The 25,340-nt window shown below is 42.2% G+C and overlaps 2 protein-coding genes across 5 annotated transcripts; one reads left to right on the top strand and one right to left on the bottom strand.

The window, feature by feature from the left end:
- Window positions 1–447: 447 nt before the first annotated feature.
- On the bottom strand, window positions 448–12,983 carry tbc1d13 (TBC1 domain family, member 13; the record flags this gene model as incomplete). The annotated part of the gene is made up of 12 exons (XM_083685733.1): window positions 448–4,983; window positions 5,698–5,755; window positions 5,996–6,156; window positions 6,611–6,774; window positions 7,289–7,499; window positions 7,806–7,965; window positions 8,230–8,312; window positions 9,132–9,231; window positions 9,452–9,513; window positions 10,261–10,301; window positions 10,629–10,702; window positions 12,961–12,983. 12 exons carry the CDS (start codon window positions 12,981–12,983, stop codon window positions 4,918–4,920), a joined length of 1,203 nt encoding a protein of 400 aa, XP_083541859.1. The 3' UTR covers window positions 448–4,917.
- Window positions 12,984–14,491: 1,508 nt separating this feature from the next.
- zer1 (zyg-11 related, cell cycle regulator) lies at window positions 14,492–24,795 on the top strand. Of its 4 annotated transcripts, none has more exons than XM_083685720.1 (16): window positions 14,492–14,594; window positions 15,520–15,836; window positions 16,235–16,385; window positions 16,789–17,243; window positions 17,332–17,505; window positions 17,744–17,858; window positions 18,431–18,577; window positions 19,287–19,460; window positions 19,907–20,122; window positions 20,383–20,424; window positions 21,049–21,168; window positions 21,408–21,523; window positions 22,001–22,189; window positions 22,461–22,558; window positions 23,468–23,570; window positions 23,802–24,795. In XM_083685720.1, the coding sequence occupies exons 2-16, from the start codon at window positions 15,670–15,672 to the stop codon at window positions 23,857–23,859; spliced, it is 2,325 nt and encodes a 774-aa protein (XP_083541846.1). In that variant the 5' UTR covers window positions 14,492–14,594; window positions 15,520–15,669; the 3' UTR covers window positions 23,860–24,795. The 4 variants fall into 4 exon arrangements, with proteins under 4 accessions (XP_083541846.1, XP_083541847.1, XP_083541848.1 ...); XM_083685721.1 differs by having other exon boundaries at window positions 14,494–14,594; window positions 15,525–15,836; XM_083685722.1 differs by lacking the exon at window positions 14,492–14,594 and adding an exon at window positions 14,792–14,916.
- The last annotated feature ends 545 nt before the right edge of the window (window positions 24,796–25,340 follow it).

Raw genomic sequence — 25,340 nt, 5'->3', positions numbered from 1 at the left:
CATTTCTATATTCTCACCCAAACAAAGAATTTGTCAGCTGTAGCTCATCTGTATGGTTCATTGCAATTGTTTCAGTTTTAATATCTTTTTTTTCTCTGCTCCACTGAATTGTGGGACTTAAATTAGAATTTTCTTCCTGAATAATGTGCAGCAAATGAACCCGTGGCTTAGTGTTGGCAGTAACACACCCAACAATTATGTAAACTGTGTCCTTCCCCCACAACAGTACTGGGTTAGCAGAACCAGGTCCCGCAGTCTTCCCTGGTCTCCCTCTTCTCTGTTTCCCTCTCTATTTCCCTCCCCCCCCCCCCCCCCCCGTCTCCTTAATAAAAACTAAAAAGATGAATGCTTCCACTCTCATGCCTTATAAAAGCCTATACAGTTGTTGTTGTTGATGATATTTAGTTTATGCCACATACAGTTGACAGTAGCCCTCAAACGTTTGATTTAAACCATCATTGTAATATTTATTGTGCATTTGCAAATACTGTAAAAACATGTATAGAACTCCAATACCAAGATACATACAAAAATGTATAGTCATGCAAAACAAACAAACAAACAAACACAAGAACAGTGTCTTCGATACATACACACACGCGCACACACGCGCACACACACACACACACACACACACACACACACACACACACACGCATACAAACAACCATACACTGTCAAAAAATAGTTCAACTGTTTCTGGACAAAAACACAATAAAAACAACATGTGGACACTTCTTAACAGCTTGAAAAAGCTACTTCAGTTTACAACTTCCCTTCGTCCGCTGTGGCCCTTGGCTAATATTTCTTTAACATCATTGCAATTAAAATGTTACATAGTAGCAATAAGATAATCATTCAAGAAAAGAGTAAAAGACTGATGTTAAGCAACCAGTGACAATGGTGTTTTTTTTCCGCCACAAAAATGTTTAACAAATCAGACAAATCAAGGAAAGAAGTCACTTTTTCACGAAAAATAAGAATAGCAAATGTAAAAAAAAAAAAAGAAACTTTTTTTTTTACCAGGGACCAAAAAAACCGGGCCTTCATCCGTTGCTCAATTCTTCTTTCCTGCACTTATTATACATACAGGCACATGTGAGATGAAACCACAAACAATGAAGCAACAAAAAAAGCAAAATGTACAAAACCCTTGATGATTTTTTTCAACTTCAGGACAGTCTTGACAGAATGGAATATTATAGTCCATTTAGATTGATAGCCCCCCCCCCTCATCACAAGTCCTGCATCTTGGACCCCTAACTGAAGACAAGGCATTGGGTGAACTGAACATAAAAGGATAGGTCACTCTCAAACTACGTTCTATCGTTCTATGAGTTTCCCCATATTTTGTTACAAAGTCCATATTCAGCAACTTGCAGCAGCCACTGGCCAGCTAATGGAAGCAGATGTGGTCTAACTGCCAGTGCTCTAAAAAGCACTAAAATGTCTGGTCCCCACTGAATCCTTCGTTCCACTCTGCTACACCAGTCTTTCACTATTCAAAACACGGTTGAATTTCAATGTTACAATTGAGCACATGTATAGCCTATATATCTGAGTACCTGTAATCCCTCTACACAACGTTTTAGAGATACAGTACTTAAAATATATTGGCAAACTTTTTAGACCCCCATTTGCTTCCATTAAGAGCCAAAAGCTACTGCAATTGGCTAAATACAGTGAATACGGACTTAAAAACGTCTTGGTGGATCGATATAGAAGGTGTGTGGAAAATCGTAAAAGATTATTTTTGTGAGTGAACAATCTCTTGAAGGAATGTGGACTGCATTCCCTTCACTAATCAAGCTTTGCTTCGTATCCACAGCAATCACTGCTGATGTCCCAATAGTCTTTAACAGCTTCCTTTCCTTCATGCACATGCAATGGAGCCCCTTCCCTGTACAGCCACACTGACAACAACACTTCTACTGGAGCCCACCATCTTAACTGACAAAACAAACAGCCATCTTATGATCAATGAGCATCAAAGGAAAGGACAGGACAAGACAAGCAGGTGATGGGACTGGGACTCAACTAATCCCTGCAGTTGATCAAAGAGGAAGCTGCTGGGAATACCTCTCCCTTGGCTCAACGTGACCTATGAAGGGGTGGGAGGACAGGGTTCACATCCAATAACAGGGAGGTACAGGGAGGAACCTCCATGCTTCCCACGATTCTCCACAACTACCCAGAATACTGTTTAACCTGGTTGATGTGTGATAGCAGAAAAAACCTTCACTCACTGAAAATCCATCTCAACTGTTTAATTCATGCTGCAGCAGAGCAAGAAAAACCAATGTGTTTCAGCATTTGCTTTGTCAGCTTGATGTGTAATAGCCATCAAGCCACCATTTTGTTCCCCTCACTCTAGTCGGTCTACCATTAAGCAACACGGCAAAACTAAAATACTGATTTATTTGTATTCCATCTGAGCTCCGTTGAACTTTTGCTGTGTAATGACCATTCCAGACTTCCAGAGAGAGCAGTTGACCTTACTCACCGACCTCTCAACTCTGGGAGAAGAACATTTAAAAGGCCATGAAGTCGGAGACACATATTCGAAGAACCAGATGCAAGTTGACATGCCTTTGCTTGCTAGCAAATTGCCCCTGCTCCAAAATCTTGAAAAGTGGAGGAACAACTATTGTCAAGTCTTACCTAACCATTTACGCTATTAAAAAACCCATCTTTATCGTGGGTGAGGTACAGGTAATAATCATTGCTTCTCTTCCTTGCATAGCCTACAGACTTAAGCGATCTATAGCGGAAAAAAAAGAAAAATCGCTGTCCCATTCTCCCCACCAGTGTATGATGTACACCCCCATGTGTTCCTGATCTACAGTTCTACATAACAGCACTGAGGGGGTGGAGAGATTACACCTGCAGTGTCCAGAGAGAAAATAAAGTGAGAGTGAGAAGGAAGACAGAGAGAGGATGGGAAGACGGGAGAAGGTTTGAGAGGACAGAAGGTGAATGAAGGCAAAAGAGTAGGAGAGAGGAGGAAGGCAACAGCAACACAACATTTGGAAACATTTAGAAATGAGGAAAGTAAGGAGGATAAGGAGAAACTACACTCATTGGGTACTTGGCCTCCATTTGAATAGCTTCACATCCAAACACCATGATTAAGAATATGGCCAAAAAAATAAAAATCATTTCATTTTACTCCCATCAATTCTATCTGAATACAGATTAAAAATGTCAACAATGATCACCCCTGTTGCCATGGACATTGTGGAGTTAAGACAATGGAGGACAAATAAGATTGCATCAAGCGTTACAATTCACAATGTTGCCCTGTGTCGCTCTGGCATGACAAGTATTCACCAACTCCCAAGGTCATTGTGAGATCTACTAAAGGAATTATTTTTGTTGCATTTCTAGTTGGAAGAAATAATCATGCTACGAATGGAAGAGAAACAGACTGGTAAAGATGCTGATAGCAGAATCAAACAAAATCACAAAAAAGGTTACTGTTTTATAAATCAATATCACATTGATATTGATTTACAGTGTCCATTACAATTTCAAAGCAATCCCTTCTCTGTATACTTCATGTTCCATATCGTCACGTGGATTCTACTGTTTAGAAAATTAAATTCATTTTGAGCATGTGTTTGCATTTTTAGTCATCCAAAATTAAAAAAACAACAAAAAAAAACATCCAATCATTGTGTCATTTCAAGTTGTCAACTGTTATCTGAATGCAAAGATACATAAATATGCACCCTCCAACAAATTGCTCTTAAAGTGTTACGTGTGCAGAGTGAATTCTTTTTTAGACTAGACTTAAAACGTCAATCATGTTCAATTAATCATACTTTACAAGGCATGTGAAGATGTTCATTCAACCAGATTCCATCATGCAACGATGGCTCGAAATGTGTTATTTAAACTCAGCTTGTCGATCTGTTTGCACAGACATGCCCTCTAATAACAAGACATCCATTAGGTCATGTCTTCTTGCCTTTTGTCTCGCTAGCATTTACGTAACATAAAATCATGCACAATGAGTTGGTGAGTTTAATGCTAACAGGTTGTCCAAGTGGTTTGACAGTAAGGTTTACAAACAAACACGAATATGTCAGATTAAAGAGAAAAAACAATCAGGTTATATAGGCAGTTAGAAACTGTCTAGACACGTAGATCATGTGAATCGAGTAAATATCTGAGCCTTTCAGTTGAACCGCAAAAAAAAAAGAAAAAAAGAAAGAGGGGACCTTTTAACATTAGGGCTTCATAACCAATGGAACACGATTAAAGTTATCTATAAACCATGCCCAGAAGCTCTCCCGCCATGATAACTGTGTAAGCGGCGTGATCAGACGCATCGTTGCCTCTGGGTGGACAGGAGTTCCTCCCTAATTGACATTCGTCTTAACATGGTGGTGTTGTAGTTCTTTGTTTGTTTAGTCGCCACGATAAAAAAATAAAATAATAATCCCCCCCGAAAAAACATGCACAAAGTAAAATTGTTAAATTCCTGACGCACTTAAAATGACATACAAACAAATACCAAATAATTTCTTTGATTAAAAAGAAAGAATAGGAGTGTTATCGCACTGATAGACTTTAAAATGCTTCTGTAGTATGGGTTACTGTAGTTGCACTGCTTAATGTATGTCAATACCGTTTTATTTTATTTTTTAAAGTTCAGTGCAAAAATAAATAGCTTGAGGCCACATACCATCTCCCTGGGAGACGGGCTGTAGTGAGAGTGAGGCCTTAAGTGTGTAACAAGTTTGTTTTCTCCCACCATGCACCAGGTGCCAAGTGGAAACCTCCCCCTTCATCTTAGGATGCAATGAGGCCCTGCTGTCGCCCAAGTTACCGGTATCCATGGTGTCCCCCCTCCCCATCCAACCCAGAGTGAAAAGGGGAGGTGGGGGTTGGGTGGGGGAGGGAGGGAGGGTGCTATAAGCCATCCTGTAGGTCCTTGGCCTTGGTCAGGATGGTGTGGACATCTGAGATGGGATAATCCTGAAAAACAATGAAAACAGTAAAACACCTCCGCTCTAGTTGGCTGTACTCCAACTTCATCACAAGACACCTTCCCTAAAGCGTGGGACAGGCAATTCTGGCCCTAGAGAAGATTAGGGTGCAGTATTTCGATCCAATCTACCACAAACACACACCGGACTCAAATAATCAATATATGATAGTCTTCAATTTAGCAAAACACAGTCCATGTGACCAAGTTTTCCACTTCATTTAACATCTATTTGCAAGGATTTCGTTTTTCATTAGGTACTTGTGCACCTTTGTTGCCACTTCTACTGTATACAGGGTTTCAACACACATTCCATGTCAAATTTCCAGACTTTTTCAGACCTACATTTCCAGACCTACACTATCAGACTGCTCAGTTGATTTGTGGGTTTATATTTCAGGCACATCTGTCAAAAATGTGTAGCGATATCTGCATCCTGACCTCTGTCAAACAAAAAATAGTAATGGAAATGGTCAATATTTTATTCCTTACTTTTCCAGACATGTGTAGGAACCCTGTGCATATGATCTTTCATTCAGGCCATGATAAGATGGGAATCCTGTGGATTTGTGGTGGGTTGGAACCAAAGCGAACACCCACTGTGTCTTTCAAAGACCAGGGTTGCCTTCTCCTGCCCTAAAATAACCAAACAGTACATGATGCTTAGAGCATTTGAGCCGTTGTGTTTCCCAGCATGCGCTCACCTGCAGCAACCTCATGTTGACTGTGAAGTCTCCTGCCAGTAACTGATCACGGATCAGTCTGCAACCACAGAGGAAACAAAAATGATCAGACAAACCAGAATAAAGATAAACAACGATTTAATTGCCCTCTTGTTTCTTTGGGATTCGGTTTAGAAAGGGACCGTTTGTACCACACGAGGCACAATTGTGTTCAATTCTTTGAGGGAAGTACAAGTAGTCATTTAACTCTGCTCATGGGGACATTTGATCCGTGAGTGTCCGTGGACTGACGGGCGCAGCGTGGCGGGATGGAACTCACGTGAGCATGGCGCAGCAGACGAGGATGAGGAAGTCGAAGCGGTCCTGGTCAGAGAAGAGCGTGTCCCAGATACGGATGACGTCGGGCAGGAGGAACTCCTGGGAGAGGAGGAGGGTCAGCCAGCGGAAGGTGAAGTACTGGGGCTTAATGTTCTGCTCCTGCTGTTAGAGAGAGAGAGAGAAACAAGAACAAATTAAAGAAAGAATTTGAAGAACAAATTTGATGAGGGTGAAAAAGAAAGGTTAATATAGGGTAGAGATTGGATAAGCAGTATGCTGAATGAATCTCACTGAAACCAGCATGTTCAGAACTGCAGAGGGAAACTCCATGGGGTAAATTGACGCTCCAATACCCCAGGACCCAATACCAAGCCCACTCTCCTACTTCATGTAGGCAGGTCGTTTGCCAGATAATTATTGTAAAAGATAATATGTTGTCAAAAACCGGAAAAAGGTTTTTAAGAAATAATTCAATAGAACGCACCCAACAGTCCCTTGTAGATCCAAAATGCCTAGTGTCTAAGACACTTGGAAGTGTGGCCATGCAAGGGGTCAAGGCGGGTGAGGGATGGGTTTGACGCTGGGCCTGGGGACTTGGCCTAGGGCGTCTGCTCACCAGTTTGAGATAGAGCTCCATGTCTTTCTCTTTGAGCATGGAGTAGACACTCTCCATCTTGTAGGTGATGCCCAGCTGGGAGTCGTCAAGACTCTTGATGAAGTTGTCCCGGTTCTCTGACATCAGGTTGGTGAAGCAGAAGAAGGTATCCGCCTCTGCATGCTCTGAGGAACGATTCAGCAACCACGATTCAGAAACCAATCAATCAGTCAATCAAACTACCCATCAAGCTATGTATCTATCAAAATATTCAAATGTGTAAGAACAGACAATGAAAATAAATAAATAAATGGATTCATACAAAAGAGATATAGCAAAAGGTCAACACTTTAGAAGGGAAGATAAGTAATATTTGTAATCCCTCATTGGTCCTGCAGGTGGCGTTATCTGACATTGGTTAAATAGACTGATCTCTTCATCAGGGTACTGGCTCGCCACTCAGAAAACATGGTGTTTTACTACAACCACCAACCTGACGATCATTTCACTGTAAAACTAAACGTCTGAGTGCAGTCACATAGCTGTTTCGTTTTTTTTCTCAAGTGAAACATCAGGTTTTCTACATTGTTTACCCCGAGGTAAAGGTTAGAGACACGGTGAAGATAAGAGTAGAGGTTTCGTGTCAAGCCAGAAAAACACAGCTTCAAAAGCAAAAAAATATACCCCTTCAATACCCACCTTTCCACAGGTCGTTTGGGTCCGTGGCGAAGGTGTAGTAGATGGGGCCTACAATCTCATTCATGCCCTGGACGTAGGCGATGCCTGGGTTGAGCTTGGCGTAGATGAAGAGAATGCGCTCCACCACCTCCCAGTGAGCTTCACAGCCGTTGGGCAGAACCTCATACTCGTTGGAGGGGTACAGGTTGAATGACTTGCCAGGAGAGCTGACCTAGAGAAAGGGGGGGGGGGGGGGGGTTGGTAATTGTGCAGGAGGTGAATACTTTTGCAAAGCACCATAAGACCTACTGTATAAAAAAATGGCAATAGAATATGAAAGAAGGGTGGAGATGCAAAACAATTCAGAATAAAAGGCAGGACAAATGTGGGCAAACCATCCCCACTTTGCATGATGTTGTCAAAATGTATAAATTAAGGGATACAAATGTATATATATACGCAAACACATACACAGTTGCATATATGCACACACACTCACATCAGCCAGACACAGACTCCCACTAACACACACACTCACGTTAGTGACTCCACTGCGGTTGCGGTCCACGGTCTGGGCCTTGAGGGTGGTCTGTTCCACCCTGCGCCGGAGGGTCTCGTATTCGTTCTGGGGGTCCAGGATGAGCTGGCAGGGGTACTCTGTTGGCCTCTGAAAAAAGGCCATGTCTGGATACAGACGCCTGGGAACAGGGGCGATACACACACATATCAGATCATTTGAGCCTAGCCAAACCCCTTTGAAATTCTGAGTCCTTAGGTAAAAATATATAAAAATATATTTTTTAGAAAAGTTATTCGGATATCTCCATATTTCAAGTGGGTCCGCTATTGTTTCATCCAGTATCGTGCCATCACCATCTTTCACTATTCGGGCTGGGTATTGGAACAGTTCAACTTCTAACTTGTACTTCACAGTCAACAACAAAAATGTTACCCCAACCTACCTGACATCTTTATCAATCTGCAGGAGCACCTCGTTGTCTTTGAAGTAGTTATTCCACCTGCTGTCTGGGTTTGGATTGAGAGGCTACACAACAAAATGGGAAAAGAAAGTAGTATGAAAACAATATATGGGAGACAGAAAGTATACAAGAAAGAGCTTTGGAAAGAGAAGAGAGAATGGATACATTGGTAGCACTTATATTATAGGAGTGTTTACATTTTTTTTTTACATTTACATTGATGCCATTTAGCAGACGCCTTTATCCAAAGCGACTTACAACAAATACATTTGTTTAAGTAAGTGAATCATCTATCCATCAGCCATCATAAGATAAAGTAATCAATGCTCGGACCAGGGGCCATAGGCAGTCACAATGCTAGAAGAAGGACTTTATTTCTTATTTTTTTATTATTATTAACAGGAGAGGCATTTGTACAGGGGGGTAGTGGGGGTGAAGAGGTCATTAGGAGGGACCGTTAATGTTTCCACTGATGTTCACCTGTATGGACAGCTAGGTAATATGGTGGTAAAGAGGGTAATGCTGGTAGTTACTTGTAAGAATTCAAAATAATTGGGGATGACAAATCGACGGTAACAAATACTGCCTACTAGTGGTGCTTGTTGAAATGGCGTCGATTGCTGCTTGCTCACTATTGTGCTCTACCCTAGAGAGTTGTTGCGTGCTAGCACCAGAGAAACGAAAAACCGAGTGACTAAATAAGCCATCACGTTCTGCAATGCCCGCAAAGCTAGCCTGCCAGTCCATGTCAAGGCATGCTGCATACAGGACAACATTGAAATATACACAAGAATAACACGTCACTCGCCCAAACAAGAAACAAAAACTATGAGGAACAAGGAAATAGGCTTCAATGTTAGGTCCCGTAAGCAGGGAAAACTCACATGGTCTTCCATGGTCACGTCTTCTCTGGAGAGGCCGAGGTTGGCCTTGGCTATACCAGGCTGGATAATCATCTCCTTCAGGAACTGGGAATACCCCTCCCTGGGGTTTGGAATAATAAAGAGACAAGAGAAAGCAGACATGATCTGTTATTACAGAGGGAGACAATTGTGGCTTTTTACTCCAGCAAATTGGGTTTTAGTCTCACATGATGACTATGAGACACAATTACAGAATGACAACTTTCATTTGATGTCTATTTTTACATTCAGAATCACTTTATGCATGTGTTCTCCACTGAGAGTTTCTGAGTAGTTTTTACCTCTGCTTTTTGAGAAAGGAGTCCCATATCGTTTGGTCAAGAGGCACATAGTTGAGCAGGATCTACAAAATAAGATGTAACACCTTCTCAGAAATAAGAGTATCCCAGCCCTTCTAATTCTATTATCCCACAGAGTCACAAATTAGAACACCAGTTTAAGGCACAATCTGGGACTGGTATCCATTTTTGGACTTTTAAATGAATTATATATATATATATATATATATATATATATATATATATATATATATATATATATATATATATATATATATATATATCTTGAAGAACATACTTTATGACTTTATAGGTTTAGTTAAACTGTCTCACCGTCAGAAGCTAAAGTGTAAGCTTGTTTTACTCTTTTGTTAGTTAACAATGTAATTGTAAACACTGTATAGCTTCAAAACATGGTTAAAACTATAATTTGATATCATGGATGGACAGTCCTTTAGCTTTGCCAGGGCTAGGAGGTCTGAAGCCCAGACTTTATATGTCAAGTGTGTCACTTGACATATAAATGAACAAAATGAACACTGAAAACGTAAATATGCTAAATGTTTTAATAGCAGCAAATATTTGCACATCCTGGTAAACAACCAAAACGTAAGAAGGGTAGGTAAAGGCCAGTCGACCTCTACACCAGATTTTAGAAACGAGAACAGCTTTCTTCACTGAACGTTCTTTCCCATGCCATCTCAATCTCTGATCGCTAATGATATATCACTATTTCAAACTCAAATCGTACACATTGGACCTTTCATTTAGATTTAAAGGCTAATCCCACATAGGGGGAGGGAGCAACTTACTTTCCAGCAAAGTGCACGGATACCTCCTTCAAATGGGATCCCTGCGATGATACGAAGGAGAGAAGGAGAAAAGGAAAGAAAAAAGTAGATAGAGGGACATAAGTCAAGTCAAGTCTTGTTTATTTGTCACTACATTGAGTACAAGCCTGAGGTAAAGCAGTTCTGCAACATCAATCATCATCAACAACATAATGTAACAAAGGGGGGGGGGGTGTCAACTCAACAGTCTAATGGCCTGAGGATAGAAGCTATTCCGAAACCTGTTGGTCTGGAATGGATGCTTCGGTAGCGTCTGGGATAAAGGCATAGTCTGTGATAGTATAACAAATCAATGTCAGTTCAACAGCATTTCTAGTGGTGCAACTTACCACTGAAGCAGAGTTCCCGGAGTGCCTTCAAGTCTATCTTCTCTTCACTCAAGGCCACCTTAAATTCCTGGATCCTGGAGAAAAAAAAATACAGCAAAATAGGTTCATGAAATGCCATTAAAATGGAAAAAACTGTCTGTCAACTAATTGTTTGTTGCATTCATTTCAGGTTGAAATGAGCCACTTGGCTTGTAGTCAAAAACGCTCATCAATGTTAGGTCACACTCCCATAAGCCTGATTCTGATTATATGCACCTGCAGCATACTCAACATTTAGGCCTATATTATGGGGTGGGCAGTTGGTGTTGTCAGTGGATACTCTCATGCTGACATGTACAGTATTCTGAGATTTAAATGCATAAAATTAGGATTAAATACACAGCCTACTGCCACTTTCCAAGTGAAATTACATAATAACTCTGAAATAAAAAAAATAAATAAAAAAACAGAGAAGACCTGATTGCACAAGTATGGAATGCCATAGTAGCTAAAATGCTAATATTTCTTCAAGTTATGTAAGCTCGGAAGTGGAATTGGGCCCATTGGAGTGCAATAATGAATGTAAAACCCTCAGGTGAATAGTCAATCAATTGCAAAACTGTGAAAATCTGCTGCTATCAGTACAATTACAAGTAACACATGACTTCACATGAATTCATTTGCACTTCCATTTTCCTTTATTAAATGGATAACTTGACTGCAGATTAAATATAAGGACATATCTTTTTCCACAACTTCACCAACTAGACTGCATCCTGTTTGTCATTGCTCCCCCTAAAACTGCAGACTATCCTCAAAGTCACTCAGCTCCAGGCTACTCAGAGGGGAAACAATTGATCTGTTCTTTATCAGGAAGAGCACTCACAAGACACAAGCAATGACCTTAGATCATTAACTTCAACACAGAGAAAAGTGCTTCGCTGTCACAGTTAAACCCGAACTTTGATGTCCCTTTATAACCCATTCTGTACTGAAAGCAGGAAGACCAGGTAGCCTAAATATAACATGGGCCTACCAAATGCAACTACATAGGCTAAGGCTTTTCTACTGCTGCCTTATTACCATGAAGCTAATACAGCAACACATATAGTCTGGGTACAATACTTTGAAGTTGTCCGCAGGTCAAGTTAGCAATAGGGGGTTGACTTTATGCCGATTGGGTGACCCTCTTTTCCAATTGAGCTTGTTTTTTGCTGCCATGCTCCCAAGTCTGGCAGCTTTGTGCAGCTGCAGTGATAGGAATGCCCCCTTGAATGAATTATAAGGTGTAGGATCAAATCTTGAAAATAAATATTGACATTGGAAAAGGAATTTCATGGGAGGGGAAAACCTCTTGTAGCCAGACCCTTTGCCTAGAGCGAAATGAATACTTTTATCACGGGTCTGTTGATCAGGCTAGCCCTTGTCTGGAAACTTGAAAGTAGCCTATGGATGGAGAAGTAGCCTGAATGTGCCGAACAACATTCTGAAATGACAAATGGTTCTATTGAAAAATGTCTGTCCCCTGCTGCGGCTTCTCGATTCAATATCAAATGAAGTGCACAGGTTTGTGTGTTTCTAAAAGGCTTCACTAAGTTGAAGATGTGATAATTTGATCAGTAGATAATGCAGCAGGCATGTTAGCACGGTAAGTCACATAATTGAATTTGAGGAATTAGGTAGCACAAGTTCTGCAATTTTAGTCGTGTCCTTTCTCTGTCTCCATACATTTTCCATGTTAAAGTCAGCATTTGGATCAATCGGCACAGCCATACTTGGCTAGCTCGTTGAATTCTATCACCTTAATATGCTGACAGTTCAGATCTAATAGACATTGCATCTGATTATAATCATAGCTAGTTCGATAGCTGGACTGGATAGCTATGACCCCAGCCGCACTGTCTGGAGACAAATTGAGCACTAACGTTAGCTAACGAGCTAGCTGAAATGAACTCATGACACATCATGTGTCGATGTGAGTCTTGATGTGCAGCCTGACAACGCGCTAGCAATATTATTAAAAAAAACCTTCGATCAAGCTGAATTGAGGAGCTAGCTGCGCTGGCTAACTAACACTCACATCACAGTAGCAGAAAATATCCTATTCGCTAATATGTATTGTAGCAGCAGTGGCTAACTATCCCCCCTGCTACAATGCATCATCGTCGAGACAACGGACACATAGTACTAGCCAGTCTAGCTGTTAGCCGCAGAACCCAAGCCAATTTTCAAGGGAACGCACGGCGGAAACCATAATCCATTTGATTTAACACCGACTTAAATTACATATACGAAAGACTTTGTTATCGTCACCGACTGTCCATTCAAAAATATAATTTGCAGCCTAGCCTACCTGCTTCGGTACGAGCTCGTCATGTTGGTTGGAACTCTAAAAGTAAGATTCGTGTGCTACAAGAAAAATAGTCCGATGAGGAAACATTTACGATTGTGCAAAGGCCTGTGTAGAACACAATATAATATCATTAAAAGACACATACAATATATCAATCACGAGAACACATAAACAAAAAAAACATGTATCACTACTCTGAGATACAATTGGTCCACTCAAGTATAGTTAAATTCCCTATTTAATCTGACACACACACACACACACACACACACACACACACACACACACACACACACACACACACACACACACACACACACACACACATACATACACAAATCGTGACAATGGGTCTGTTTTTAACTCTGTCCTCTCCCAGATGTCTCTGGGTCCCGGACTTTTTAACAGGTTTAACAAAGTTAAAGTGGTAAACTCAATCCTTAAATTGAAATACCCCCACTTGTGCCATCGAATTGCTAGCTTTTCTGTGCTGTAGCTGGTTAACATCGGGATTTTAAGAGGGAAGTTATGTGTGTTTGAGATACAGAGGAAACAAGAACAAGTATCAGTGCTTATGAGCGAGAAAGCAATACTGGGGCATGGCAGCATGACAGACCTCAGGTTGGGAAAATAGGCAACACACCTTTTCCACACTGACCTTCAAGGGAACATGCTCAGCCCCCTACTGTACACCCTACATCCTCAGATGTAGAATTTTTTTGGCATGAGCACACAAATAGTTACTACTTTTTTTTATTTTTTTATTTTTACAGATGATTGAGAGCATCCTGAGTGGATGCATCACAACATGGTATGGTAGCTGCACAGGTACAAAATGAAGTGGTATACCTTGTTCCAGCTCAGTTTACACAGAAAACAGTACCTGTAAGTTGCCGGCAAATTACAGGTAAATGTCTCTATATGAGTAACATTAGACAAGGTTTACCTCTCAACGCATGGATGGACATCTTCAGGGTTATATACATGCTACTAATACATGAATTAATTGACATTTAAACAAGTTCGATTTTTTACTTATTGTATGTCTTGTCTGATTGCTGTAGGACCGATATGTAGATGAATAACTAGCTAGCTACCCAGGCCTAAGGATCGTATATAACTTATAATCTTATGATCTTATAAGTTCACTTCACGTTTTGCTCAACTACGGATACATGTATTATTTTAGAAATGGCGAGGATAACTCATGTAGGATGTGGTCTTTATGAGGACCGGTTCTGATGGAGGTCCAGATCTGAAATGAAATAGATTTAATGAATTACTGAATGAAACCGTATGTTTTAGATCCATATTTATGTGTACACTTTGATTTCCTCTAATGAGATACTCTCTGTCTCAATCCAAAAGTCACCCCACCGCATAGACTCTGAGTTGCGGTGAGGTGAATATTGAAAACCTAGAAAACAACGTTTAGTTGACCAATTTTAGAACAATCTCCTCCAGTTCAGAAAATGCAGGAAGGAATTATTTGGTACACACGTGAACCGGAAGTTGAGGTTGTTTTGTTGACATCGGGGGAACACGAAAAACACGAAAGTTCACATCAAGCTAAATGATAAAAGAATTGAAATTAATTGAATCTACCGAAACAACTACAAGTGGCCAAGGCTAAGGTACGTGGGTGTCTGATAAACGGTGCACACGAGTAGTGTTGACAAATCTTGTACACTGCATCTCATATCATTTAATCGCCAACAGGGTAGCGCTGGCAACAGGGTAGCGCAGGCTAGCGCTCTCTGGGCTTTGCAAGCGATTTTTATGCAGCAGCGATCCAGAACGGGCTTCATCTTAGCTAGCTGTTTGGAATAATAGCAATCGTTAGCAGCTAGCTACAGAAAGCGATAGTTACAAACGACAAATACGACTCGTCTACCTGATGATTTATGTTTTCGGTTCGTCATGATAGACCTTAGGAACTGACAGTTGATTTATTGAGTATGTTGATTTATTGTAACCTAGTAGTACTCTACTAGTAGTACGCCCATCAGTACTTCCATACTTAGCTAGCATCATATCGTTAACAGTGTCAGTGGCACTTACAGTGACGTGGCTGATTATCAGTTTGTTGACAAATTATATATTTTTTTTTACTGTAGCCCACTGTAATGATCAAGGCATTTCGCTTGTAACTTTTGACATTGTCAATCCAATGAAATCATTTAGTGAGTTTGCTAGGTAAGTGGCTAGTTGGCTAACCAATATTAAGCGGTAGGTCGCTAGGTAAGCTTGCACCGAAAACCCATTGTAGCCGTCATTAAGCAACAGCATTTAGACGTTTTGTAGCTGCAAGCTAGAATGCTTAGTTTGACTTTTTTTTTTTTTCAAGAGTCTAGCCTAAAAATTAACAAATGAGCACAAGAGCTACCTAGATCCAAATGAAGAAGATGTAATGAACACGAGAGTTTCATGACAATGTAGCTAGATTCGGTTTAATATAGTCATTGATTACTGAGTGTAATGACAATTTCACTAGATATAGACACTCCATGCTTCCAGATATTTCAAGTCATGACTTGTCTTTATTTTGTCTCCACTAAGGGCAGCTTGGGGAGGTGTTGAGCGCTCAGCTTCTTGTAAGCGTCTTGCCTATCTCGATGGCTCCCCTTTGATTGCTCTCCAGTGATTACCTGCTCCGGAGGCCACCTGCTCTGCTCTGTTGTCAACTGGAGAGGTAAAGCAGAAGCCAGCATGGCGGCTAAAGCAGGGGACAACCCATACAGCCTCATGGCTCTGTCCACAGCCTTCTGCCTGAGGAACCTGAGGAGAACCATGTGCTACCTGGGGGACAGGAACAAGCTCTGCCTGCGGTCAGATGTGTTCCTGCCCAGTGAGATCTGTGACAAGCTGGTCAACACGTACGTACCGTAAAAGGGAATCACCAATGGATGGAATTGTTAAATGTCGTATTAGTGGTGTATACACTTTGAAAATATGCAGGCAAGGTTGTTCAAAACATCTTTACTAGTCATATTTTTTTCTTGTTGGTTTGTCATATGTCTCATGTTTCATAATTCACATTATAAGGTGTCTATTGCTTGACACACGTCTCGAAAGTAGGCTATATGATGCTGAAACAATTATTTCATAAGTAACCATTCAGGAGCCTTTTCACGAGTTGTGCAAAATATCACCTACATTTGTTAGAACTTGACTGGTTGATAGTTGTAAGTTAAGTTAGATCAGTAAGACATCTCTGCACATATGCAATGATTGACTGCTGCTGCTTTGCACTTTGTTCTCTGTGTCTTCACAGATACATGGAGCTGGTCCACACAGACAGTAACTTTGAGCCGCAGGACGGTTTCTTCCAGCTGTTCTCGGACCCCCGCAGCACCAGGCTCACCAGGGTGCAGCTGAGGGAAGACTTTGTGCGGGACAAGGACCTGGAAGCCATTGGGAAACAGGTGAGGTGTCAGTGTTGACCTTTTTAAAAAAGAAAAGAAAAAAACAAAACATGTGGAGTGAACCCCTGCACCACTTAATTTAGTTTTTTTTTTTTTTTGCATTGGAGCCTGAAATGACTAAGTATTATTATTATTATTATTATTAATAAAAAAATGTAACTTTATTTTCAAAAATGTCTACCCCAAAGCTAAGGTTTCCCTTTCAATGGTTAGCAGGTTCATCCCTTAGACTTTGTCTTTGTTTTTGGTTTGAATTGCTTTTTCACTGAAAGAGGTCGATAGTTTTGTCAGCGATATCCTTGTTGTTTTGCGCTACGAATCTGTTTCAAAGACACTCACATTGCCTACGCATCCCACTTCTTAGTTAGTCTTTGACTCACACAGCTGTTTTCCAACCTTCCAGGACCTGATCGAGCTCCACCTCACCTACTGCAACAGCCTATCAGCACGCAGCCTGAAGACACTTGCCTGCTTCCGCCAAACCCTTGTGTCTCTCAGCCTGTTCGGCTGCGGCCGCATCTTCTACCGCAAGGGCGGCGCCCCGCTGGCGTGTGATGAAGACGATGAAGAGGACGAGGAGGAGAGCCCGGCGTCCCGGCAGGCGCTGGATACAGAGTTCAACTTCCAGGGCTTCAACCGGCTGAGGCTCCTCAACTTGGGGGGTCTCCCTGAAGAGGTGGATGTGGAAGCCCTCCTCAAGCCCCTGCCAGCCCTCACCTCCCTGGACCTGTCCGCGGTGCAGCTGCCCCGAGCGGCCTTCCTGGCCCAGTGGAAGGAGAGGCTGGCCTCGCTGGTGCTCTACAACGTGGACCTGTCGGAGGAGCTGGTCAACACAGTGGTGGAGCTGGGTCACCTCAGGTGGGCGAGGAGGGGGGTTCTTAACATGTCTGCCTGGGTTAGTGCTGTTGAGTCATGCATAGAAACTGATGCACCTCGTGTTCCTCAGGCACCTGGACATCTCCAGAGAGAGCCGCCGCACCTCCAAGTTCAAGATGACTCGTAAGATCTTGACGGCCATCGTGCAAGGCCTGGTCAACCTGGTGTCGCTGGACATCTCGGGCCACATCATGTTGGACAACTGCACAGTCCCACACTTTGAGGAGGCCATGGGACGTCCAAGGTGAGCCTCCTGATTAAGGGCTTCATTCATTCAATGGGGTCATTGATGATGTTATGGGCTTAATTCATTCAATGATGTTAAGGGCTTAATGCATTCAATGGGGTCATTGCTGATGTTAAGGGCTTTCCTTTGACACCACCTGGACTGGATGTCCTGGAGAGGCAGGAGCTGTGCTGTTGATGTTGTTGTTGTCCAGTCCCTCACCTCCTCCCTGGTTCATATTCCCTCTCTGTTTTAGCATCGAGCCTTGCAAGAGCAGCATTTACCCTTTCCAGGAGCTGAAGAGGCCTCTGCAGTTTCTAGGGCTGTACGACACCACCCTTTGTAATGTGACACACATCCCTGCATACAAGGTAATGTTTGTCTATGACTATAGATTCATTATTCATTACGTTTCTTGAGCTCGAAAGATTGCTTCACTATTTTGACACTTTGTTTCTAGATGTATCATATCTCTCATGTTGTTGATCGATCTGGGTGGTTTATAAGTGTGACAATAATAACAACATGGAAGATAAACATATGTGAGATATCTAAAAACAAATGGAAGTGTACACATCGTGAACCAGCCCTTTACAGGCCTGAATTATTCATGTTGACTCTCCCAAATAGCTCAGACTAACGTCATAACAGTGCATCTGTTCTTTGAGTATTTTTTTTTCACGAGAAGCCAGGAAGCAAAACTGGCTGGCATGAGCATTTAAGGGCCCTAATAAAGCATTGCGCTGTATGAGTTTGCTGCTTATGTTGTGCGCCATAAACACTTGTCCCTAGACCAAAGCATTGGCGTATTCAAATACTTCTGACGATGATGTATGTGTCTTTATTCATAAGTGGATATGGTGGGGTGTGTGTCTGTGCGTTTTATCTTTGTGTTATGTGGGGGTTAACTTCCCATCTCTGTCACGGTCATGTCTCGGTTCAGGTCACAGGCTCCAAGAATGAAGAACAGGTCCTGAACGCCATCGAGGCCTACACAGAGTTTCGCCCTGAGCTGGCCCATCGAGCCATCAACCAGTTGTTTGACATCGCCAGAATACAGCACTGCAGCCAGCTTCTGAGAGCGTTGCAGGTCAGAGACCCTCATAATTCAACGCAATGTTGTACCCATTATTTGTTTTCTTTCCTATATATAGCTTTCCCATTTGCATTACATGGAAAACTGCATCAACACATCACAACTCTATGAGCTCTTTGGATGCAGTGTGTTTGGGGGCCGTGTCTTGCTCAGTAGTGAGCGCATGGTGAATGGTCAATTATGTCTGGAGAAATGTTTTTGTAAGTGAGCAGAAAAGACATTCCTGAACACTTCTTGCATTCATTCTGATGCTGCTCTGATTATGAAAAGAAATCATAAATGAATAATGATGATGAGTGAGAACGTTATCGAGGTGATACCGAAGATCCCCCTTTTTATCGTGCTGATGGTAGGTTAGCATCTTTTGGTCTAATAGGAGCAAATACTATCCTTTAGACTACTTTAATGAAATTCATTTGTCCAAATACTTATGCCTTTCTCAAATGGTGGGGGGAACTGCATTCATAAAGTGCTTTTATCTCTAAATGGTAAAACAGAAATGTACGAAAATATCCTCAAATGAGAGGGGACATTCTGTACATTTGCCTCATTTCATCTCATCAGAAATGACTGGAGTGTAGAGTCCAATGTGATGCTGACTGTCCAGACACTTCTGGAGGGCCCTGTGTATAATATACCTTGTGTGTGTGTGTGTGTGTACACTACTGAGTCAGTCCCGTCACCTTGCTATTCGTCCCCTCAGCTGGTGATCGCTGCTCTGAAATGCCACAAGTACGACAAGAGCATCCAGGTGACGGGAAGCGCGGCCCTCTTCTACCTGACCAACACAGAGTACCGCAGCGACCAGAGTGTGCGGCTGCGCAGACAGGTCATTCAGGTGGTGCTCAACGGCATGGAGCAGTACCAGGAGGTCACGGTAGGTCGGGGGGGGGGGGGTCAATGTCCATAGAGTCATAGAGATGAACATGAAGAACATGAGAGAAATCAGCACACTGGTTTCTGTTTCCAAAGGTGTACGGTTTTATTGCAAGGACAAAGTTTGGACCCAAGCTTGATCTTTATCAAGATAGAGTTATTCATTCTGGGCACCTGCATATCAATATTAGCTTATTGAAAAAACAGCGGTTAATGATATATGAGTCTGGCGGGCTACACCAGTGGAGAGACAAATCACTCTCGTTTCTAAAGACACCCGCCGAGCATACGTACAAATTTGATCGTATATCGTTCATAAGACTAACTTCATTTCAGCATTGATCAAAGTTTTCTTATTTTCTTAATTTGTCCTGGTGACTGTACAAAATGTACAACTCCCTCAGACTAGTGGAAACCTCTCCTGTCTCCCCCCTGCCGCCCCCCCAGGTCCAGAGGAACTGCTGCCTGACTCTGTGTAACTTCAGCATCCCTGAGGAGCTGGAGTTCCAGTACGGGAGGGTCAACCTGCTGCTGCTGAAGATCCTGGAGCCGGCCCGGCAGGATGAATCCATCCAGCGTATCGCCGTGCACCTCTGTAACGCCTTGGTCTGCCAGGTGGACAACCACCATAAAGAGGCCGTGGGCAAGATGGGTTTCGTCAAGGTACATCACACACAGACGAACAGTATACATAAGATACAAAGATATACACACACACACACACACACACACACACACACACACACAGCTATTCATTTTGTATGCTTAATTTGGATCCACAGAAAATCATCATCAGTGCAAAGTGCAACAATATTTCAGAGATGCATCTGCATCTTAACGGTCCCTCCTAAAGACCTCTTAACCCCCACTGAGTGACATTGAGTCTTCTGATGTTGTGTCTGACTGACTGTGTTTTTTATCAGACGATGCTGAATCTGATCCAGAAGAAGCTTCAGGACAGGATGGTGAGTCTCAATGTTATTCTCTCTTGTAGTGTTTCTCTTTATGACATTGTTTAGGTCAGGGCAAATCAGGGCAAATCAGGAATATCCCAATGTCTTCTTTAAATAGCTGTGGAACATTTTGTCCATGTCACCCATCGGTACGTGCTACCGCGTGCCTGAAATGACACGGAGGGACCAGTAAAACGTGCCTCTGTTGGGCCACAGCTCATTTTAATAGTACCTCAGAGCCACCATCTTGGAGTCAGGCCATAGGCCAAAGCTCATTCCACTACACATATTTTATTATTAAATTATATGATGATGTGCATCCGTCCCCTTCAATAGAAACCATTGCAAGTCAAGTTCATTCAAGTGTATGGTGTGCGTCACGTCTGCCTCACCTTTGTAAATGTCAAAGTACCGCCTATTAACCCCTCACTCACCCACACACACACACAAACACTTAAAAACATGTGCACACCAGGGCAGGAATTTACTGGTAGGGCCCGCCAGGACTGAAACACACACATGCGCACAAACACACAGTGGTTCTGATAGCTAAGTCGGCGGGAGCATAGTCCATGTATGGGACTGAGTGTGTGTGAGGAGCTACTCAATGACAAAATGGTGTTACTGTGTTCACAGTGTGACCAGGTGATGGAGTTCTCTTGGAGCGCCCTGTGGAACATCACTGACGAGACGCCCGACAACTGTCAGATGTTCCTCAACTGTAGGGGCATGAGCCTGTTCCTGGAGTGCCTGCAGGTCAGGCCATGTTCATCCATCCCTCATCCATGTCTCATCCATCTCCCTAATCCATGTGTCATCCTTGTCTCTCATCCATGTCTCATCCTTCTCCCTCATCCATGTGTCATCCTTCTCCCTCAAGCTGTCATCCTTACAGATATGTTTCGTCTTTGAACTCTCCACCCTCTCAAACTACCTTTGACCCTCTCTATAAGGGATGTATTCCTTTTTAAAGCCTTTTTGTAACCCCCCCCCAGGAGTTTCCAGACAAACAGGAACTCCATCGTAATATGCTGGGGCTGCTGGGTAACGTGGCTGAGGTCAGGGCACTGAGGCCACAACTCCTCACTGCACAGTTCATCGACGTCTTCAGGTAAGAGAAGCTGAATCCATTTCAATTTCAGCCGTTGAAGCAACAAAATGTGAACATTTTGCAAGGCACTGTATATGGTTCCCGAGTGGGTGACACTACTGCTGCGCCACACTCTCACACAGACCCTTTTCTGCTTTCTTAGTTGTTTGTTTCGCTCGTTGTTTTGCTAGTACCTTTTCACAAAGCTCTTAATTTCTCTTATATACCAGGTGTACTTTTTATTGTTTTTATTTTATTATTATTTGTTACGTCCAATAATTCATCAAATCGACTGAACTCGGTCGCATCCTCATACATTCTTAATGGTAGCAGCAGATAGCAGTCAGCTCAAAAGGGTTAATGTATTTCATTAATCCCCAGAGAGAAAAGATAAATATTTATATGTTTCAATACATATTGAATCAAGTCCATTGTCCTTGTTGAATTGTCTTCTATGCCTTATATGCCAAGCTGACCATGATCGTTCTCTTGTGATAGTAACTTGTTGGACAGTAAGGCGGACGGGATCGAGGTGTCCTATAATGCTTGTGGAGTTCTGTCCCACATCATATTTGACGGGCCAGACGCCTGGGCCATGGAGGACCCAAAAAGGGACACGGTCATGGACAAAATGTGGGACGCTATCCAGAGCTGGGACGTCACCTCTCGTCGGAACATCAACTACAGGTGGCCACATGGCGCTCGGTTATGAGTCCCTAAAGGCTCTTACATTTTTTTTCAGCCTGATTTTGGCTCCATTTTTGGGTGAAATTCCTCTTTACCTACAGTTGTCTTTACATGCCAGCAGTGTCAGCATCCATGCTAATCTGTTCTATAAATTGCTTCAGGCACTGCAGGCTAACTGTTAGCGTCAACCTCCCCAAAAGATTAGGTTTCAATACAAGCCATGATAGCATCGTCTGAATTACATGTCAAGTTGACTTTTGACTCTCCTCAGATCCTTCGAGCCGATCCTTCGTCTTCTGCCCCAGGGCATCGCCCCAGTTAGCCAGCACTGGGCCACCTGGGCCCTCTTCAACCTGGTGTCAGTTTACCGTGAGTACATCCCCCACTACTCTCTCTTGATGTCAGTTTACCATGAATATATCTAGTTTACAGTAAATATATCTAGTTGACAGTGAGTATATCTAGTTTACCGTAAATATATCTAGTTTACAGTGAGTATATCTAGTTTACCGTGAGTATATCTAGTTTATTGTGAGTATATCTAGTTTACCGTAAATATATCTAGTTTACAGTGAGTATATCTAGTTTACCGTGAATATATCTAGTTTACCGTGAGTATATCTAGTTTACAGTGAGTATATCTAGTTTACCGTGAATATATCTAGTTTACCGTGAGTACATCCCCCTCCACTCTCTTAGCAGCTCTTCTGGTGGTAGTCTGCCAGATTTAGCTTCAACTTTAGGGAGCTCCACCCTGATCTCAATGCTTTTCCACCATACCCTCATCAACTGATGATGGTCACTAACAGTAAATATGAAATTAATAAAACTGGTCATTTTTAATTTCAACCTTTTAACCTAGCTAAGAAGTAGGTTATATTTATTTAGCTTGGTTGTAAACTGGGGGTGCAACTAATTACTATTTATGAAGTTAATTATTCTGACGAATATTCTTTAGAATAATGAAATATATATTCATTTATTATGTTATGAGTTATAGTGCGGTTTTAATATAAGCCTATGTCTGGTTTCCTACCTCACATGCACTTTTCTTTTTTTTTCTTTTTTAATAAATGTTATTCTTCCACTGTCAAGATTTAAGTAAAAAGTAGGAAATCATGTTCATTTGTATTTTAGTAAAGTATCCCATTACAAAACATCTGGATTTATTAATAAACACCAAAGATGTTACGTAAAATCATGTAAGTGGGAAATGAATGAACCGTAATGAACTGTCCCTTAAAATGTTTGTCTTCCTCTGTTCTTCTCCTGCTTCAGCGAGTAAGTACTGCCCCTTGCTGATAAAAGAAGGAGGGATTGCGCTCCTCGAGAAGGTTCTGGAACTGGACACTTCAAAGGGAGAGACAAAGGACATGGCACGGTATGACTGGACTTGACCTCTGACCTCTCTGTTGTTTTCAGGACCTAGCTTTTGACTTTTGCATGATGTCGTTTATTTGACGTCGATCGAGAAAGCCGATGTAGACCTAAAACGCTGCTACTCAACCTCAGCCTCAGCCGGCTGGGCCCATAGCTGTATGTCTGGTTTTAAACGGGTCGGGTCTATATGCTATGACCTGAACACAACGCTTCTACCTCCCTCTGTCTTCAGGAAAGTGATGGAGCAATGTGAGAACTTCAAAGAAGACCCTATGGAGACGACGAGGTAAACGACGGAGTCGGGGGAGCAGCACGGCTAAACGAACAAAAGGCAAACCCTCATAGGACCCATTTCACTTTCTTCTCACCACAAGGGTCAATTGTGTGCATCGATTTACTGTAGAGCAGAGCAACTGTGTTTTTTGCCTCTTGACCAGGCTTTCTGGACAGAACCTTGTTACACGACACTATAGGAAGTTGAAATGTGGTGCACTGGGTTGGTGTGCGTGTGTGTGTGTGTGTGTGTGTGTGTTTTTGTGTTGCACATGATGAGCATTATTTGTATAATGGATTTGTGTTCTTTTATTGGTTTGTTTTGCTTTATGGTCTGTGTTGGTCCTTGTGTGGGTGGGTGTCAGTGTGCCAGAGAGCGTGCATGTTTACATGAGTGTGTGTGTGCATGTGTGCAAGGACGTGTGTGTGTGTGTGTGTGTGTGCGTGCGTGCGTGCGTGTGTGTCATGGTAAGGAACAAAATACTGAGGTGTTTGCCTCTTTAAAAGGAAACAAAAATGTATGTGTATTCGTCATCTTTCTCCCCCTAATTGTATAATACTGGGTCTAAACTTGGGCCCTAAATTGTATAAGCTTAATTTCCAGCAAAGAGCTCCATCACTCTACCCTGCTCTTTCTCTGAGTCCTTGGTCCTCTTGGCGAGGACGTTTAGGACAACTCTGTGAGCTGGGGGGGGGGGGACAGTTTTATCTCTAGCACTGATCTGTGGACAGTCGTTATTGCGCAGTGAAGTTGCCATTCTGTGGAGGCCTCACAATCCCACACTGGAGGAGGGGTGTCACTACGGTGGCCTAGAGGAAGTCTTCCCTGATCCAGTGGCAATGGGAGGAACCTCCTTGTTCTCTTTGTACATATTTGGAGTTGTTGTCTCATCTTTGTTCTGTATGGATGTTTTTATGATATTATTATAAACACTCCTATGATTTCTCTTTAATCTAGACTCGGTTGCCCATTCTTCACTCAAATAATCCACCGTTCACTGACATAAAAGCTGAACGGTGAGAAATGTAAGGCAGTAAGGACCGTACGACTAACAACTGTAACACGTTATTGTAATCTCACAGACATGGCTGCTTGAGAATTATGATGCTGGATTTAAAAAAAAATAATGTAAACCTGAATTCATGGCCTCTGCTGTGATGCTGAATTTATTTTTATGTGTTCCAAATTGTAATTCATCTTTTATTGCTCTCATTTTGGATTGTTTGGATTTTGATTTGCTTAGAGTATGGATATATAATGTCCTAAAGTGATATATTTATGTTCCACACATTTACGAAACAATTTTTTTTTTTTTTACATTTCTTAACCATTTAGCCCTGTGGCCATGTAAGCATGTTGTGGCCTAGCATCAGTATGCCTTTCATTTGCACAAATGGTTTTGGCGCTACAGCAGTTGAGGCATGCATACAGTCGGTACATCCGGGCAATTTGTTGAAATGTAACCACGCCCCTGAGGAGAACAACAACACAGCCACA

The sequence above is a fragment of the Argentina silus genome, assembly GCF_951799395.1.
Source record: "Argentina silus genome assembly, chromosome: 15".
Lineage (NCBI taxonomy): Eukaryota > Metazoa > Chordata > Actinopteri > Argentiniformes > Argentinidae > Argentina > Argentina silus.
Note: the sequence above shows the minus strand (reverse complement) of the source record. Positions and strands in the feature narration are given on the sequence as shown.

What these genes read in the sequence shown, in the direction of transcription:
- zer1 (XM_083685720.1), top strand. Translation starts at nt 15,670, where the DNA reads ATGGCGGCTAAAGCAGGGGACAACCCATACAGCCTCATGGCTCTGTCC. An exon ending in TGGAAGCCATTGGGAAACAG is followed by an intron (nt 16,386 to 16,788) that starts GTGAGGTGTCAG and finishes CCAACCTTCCAG; the next exon opens with GACCTGATCGAGCTCCACCT. An exon ending in AGCAGTACCAGGAGGTCACG is followed by an intron (nt 19,461 to 19,906) that starts GTAGGTCGGGGG and finishes CCGCCCCCCCAG; the next exon opens with GTCCAGAGGAACTGCTGCCT.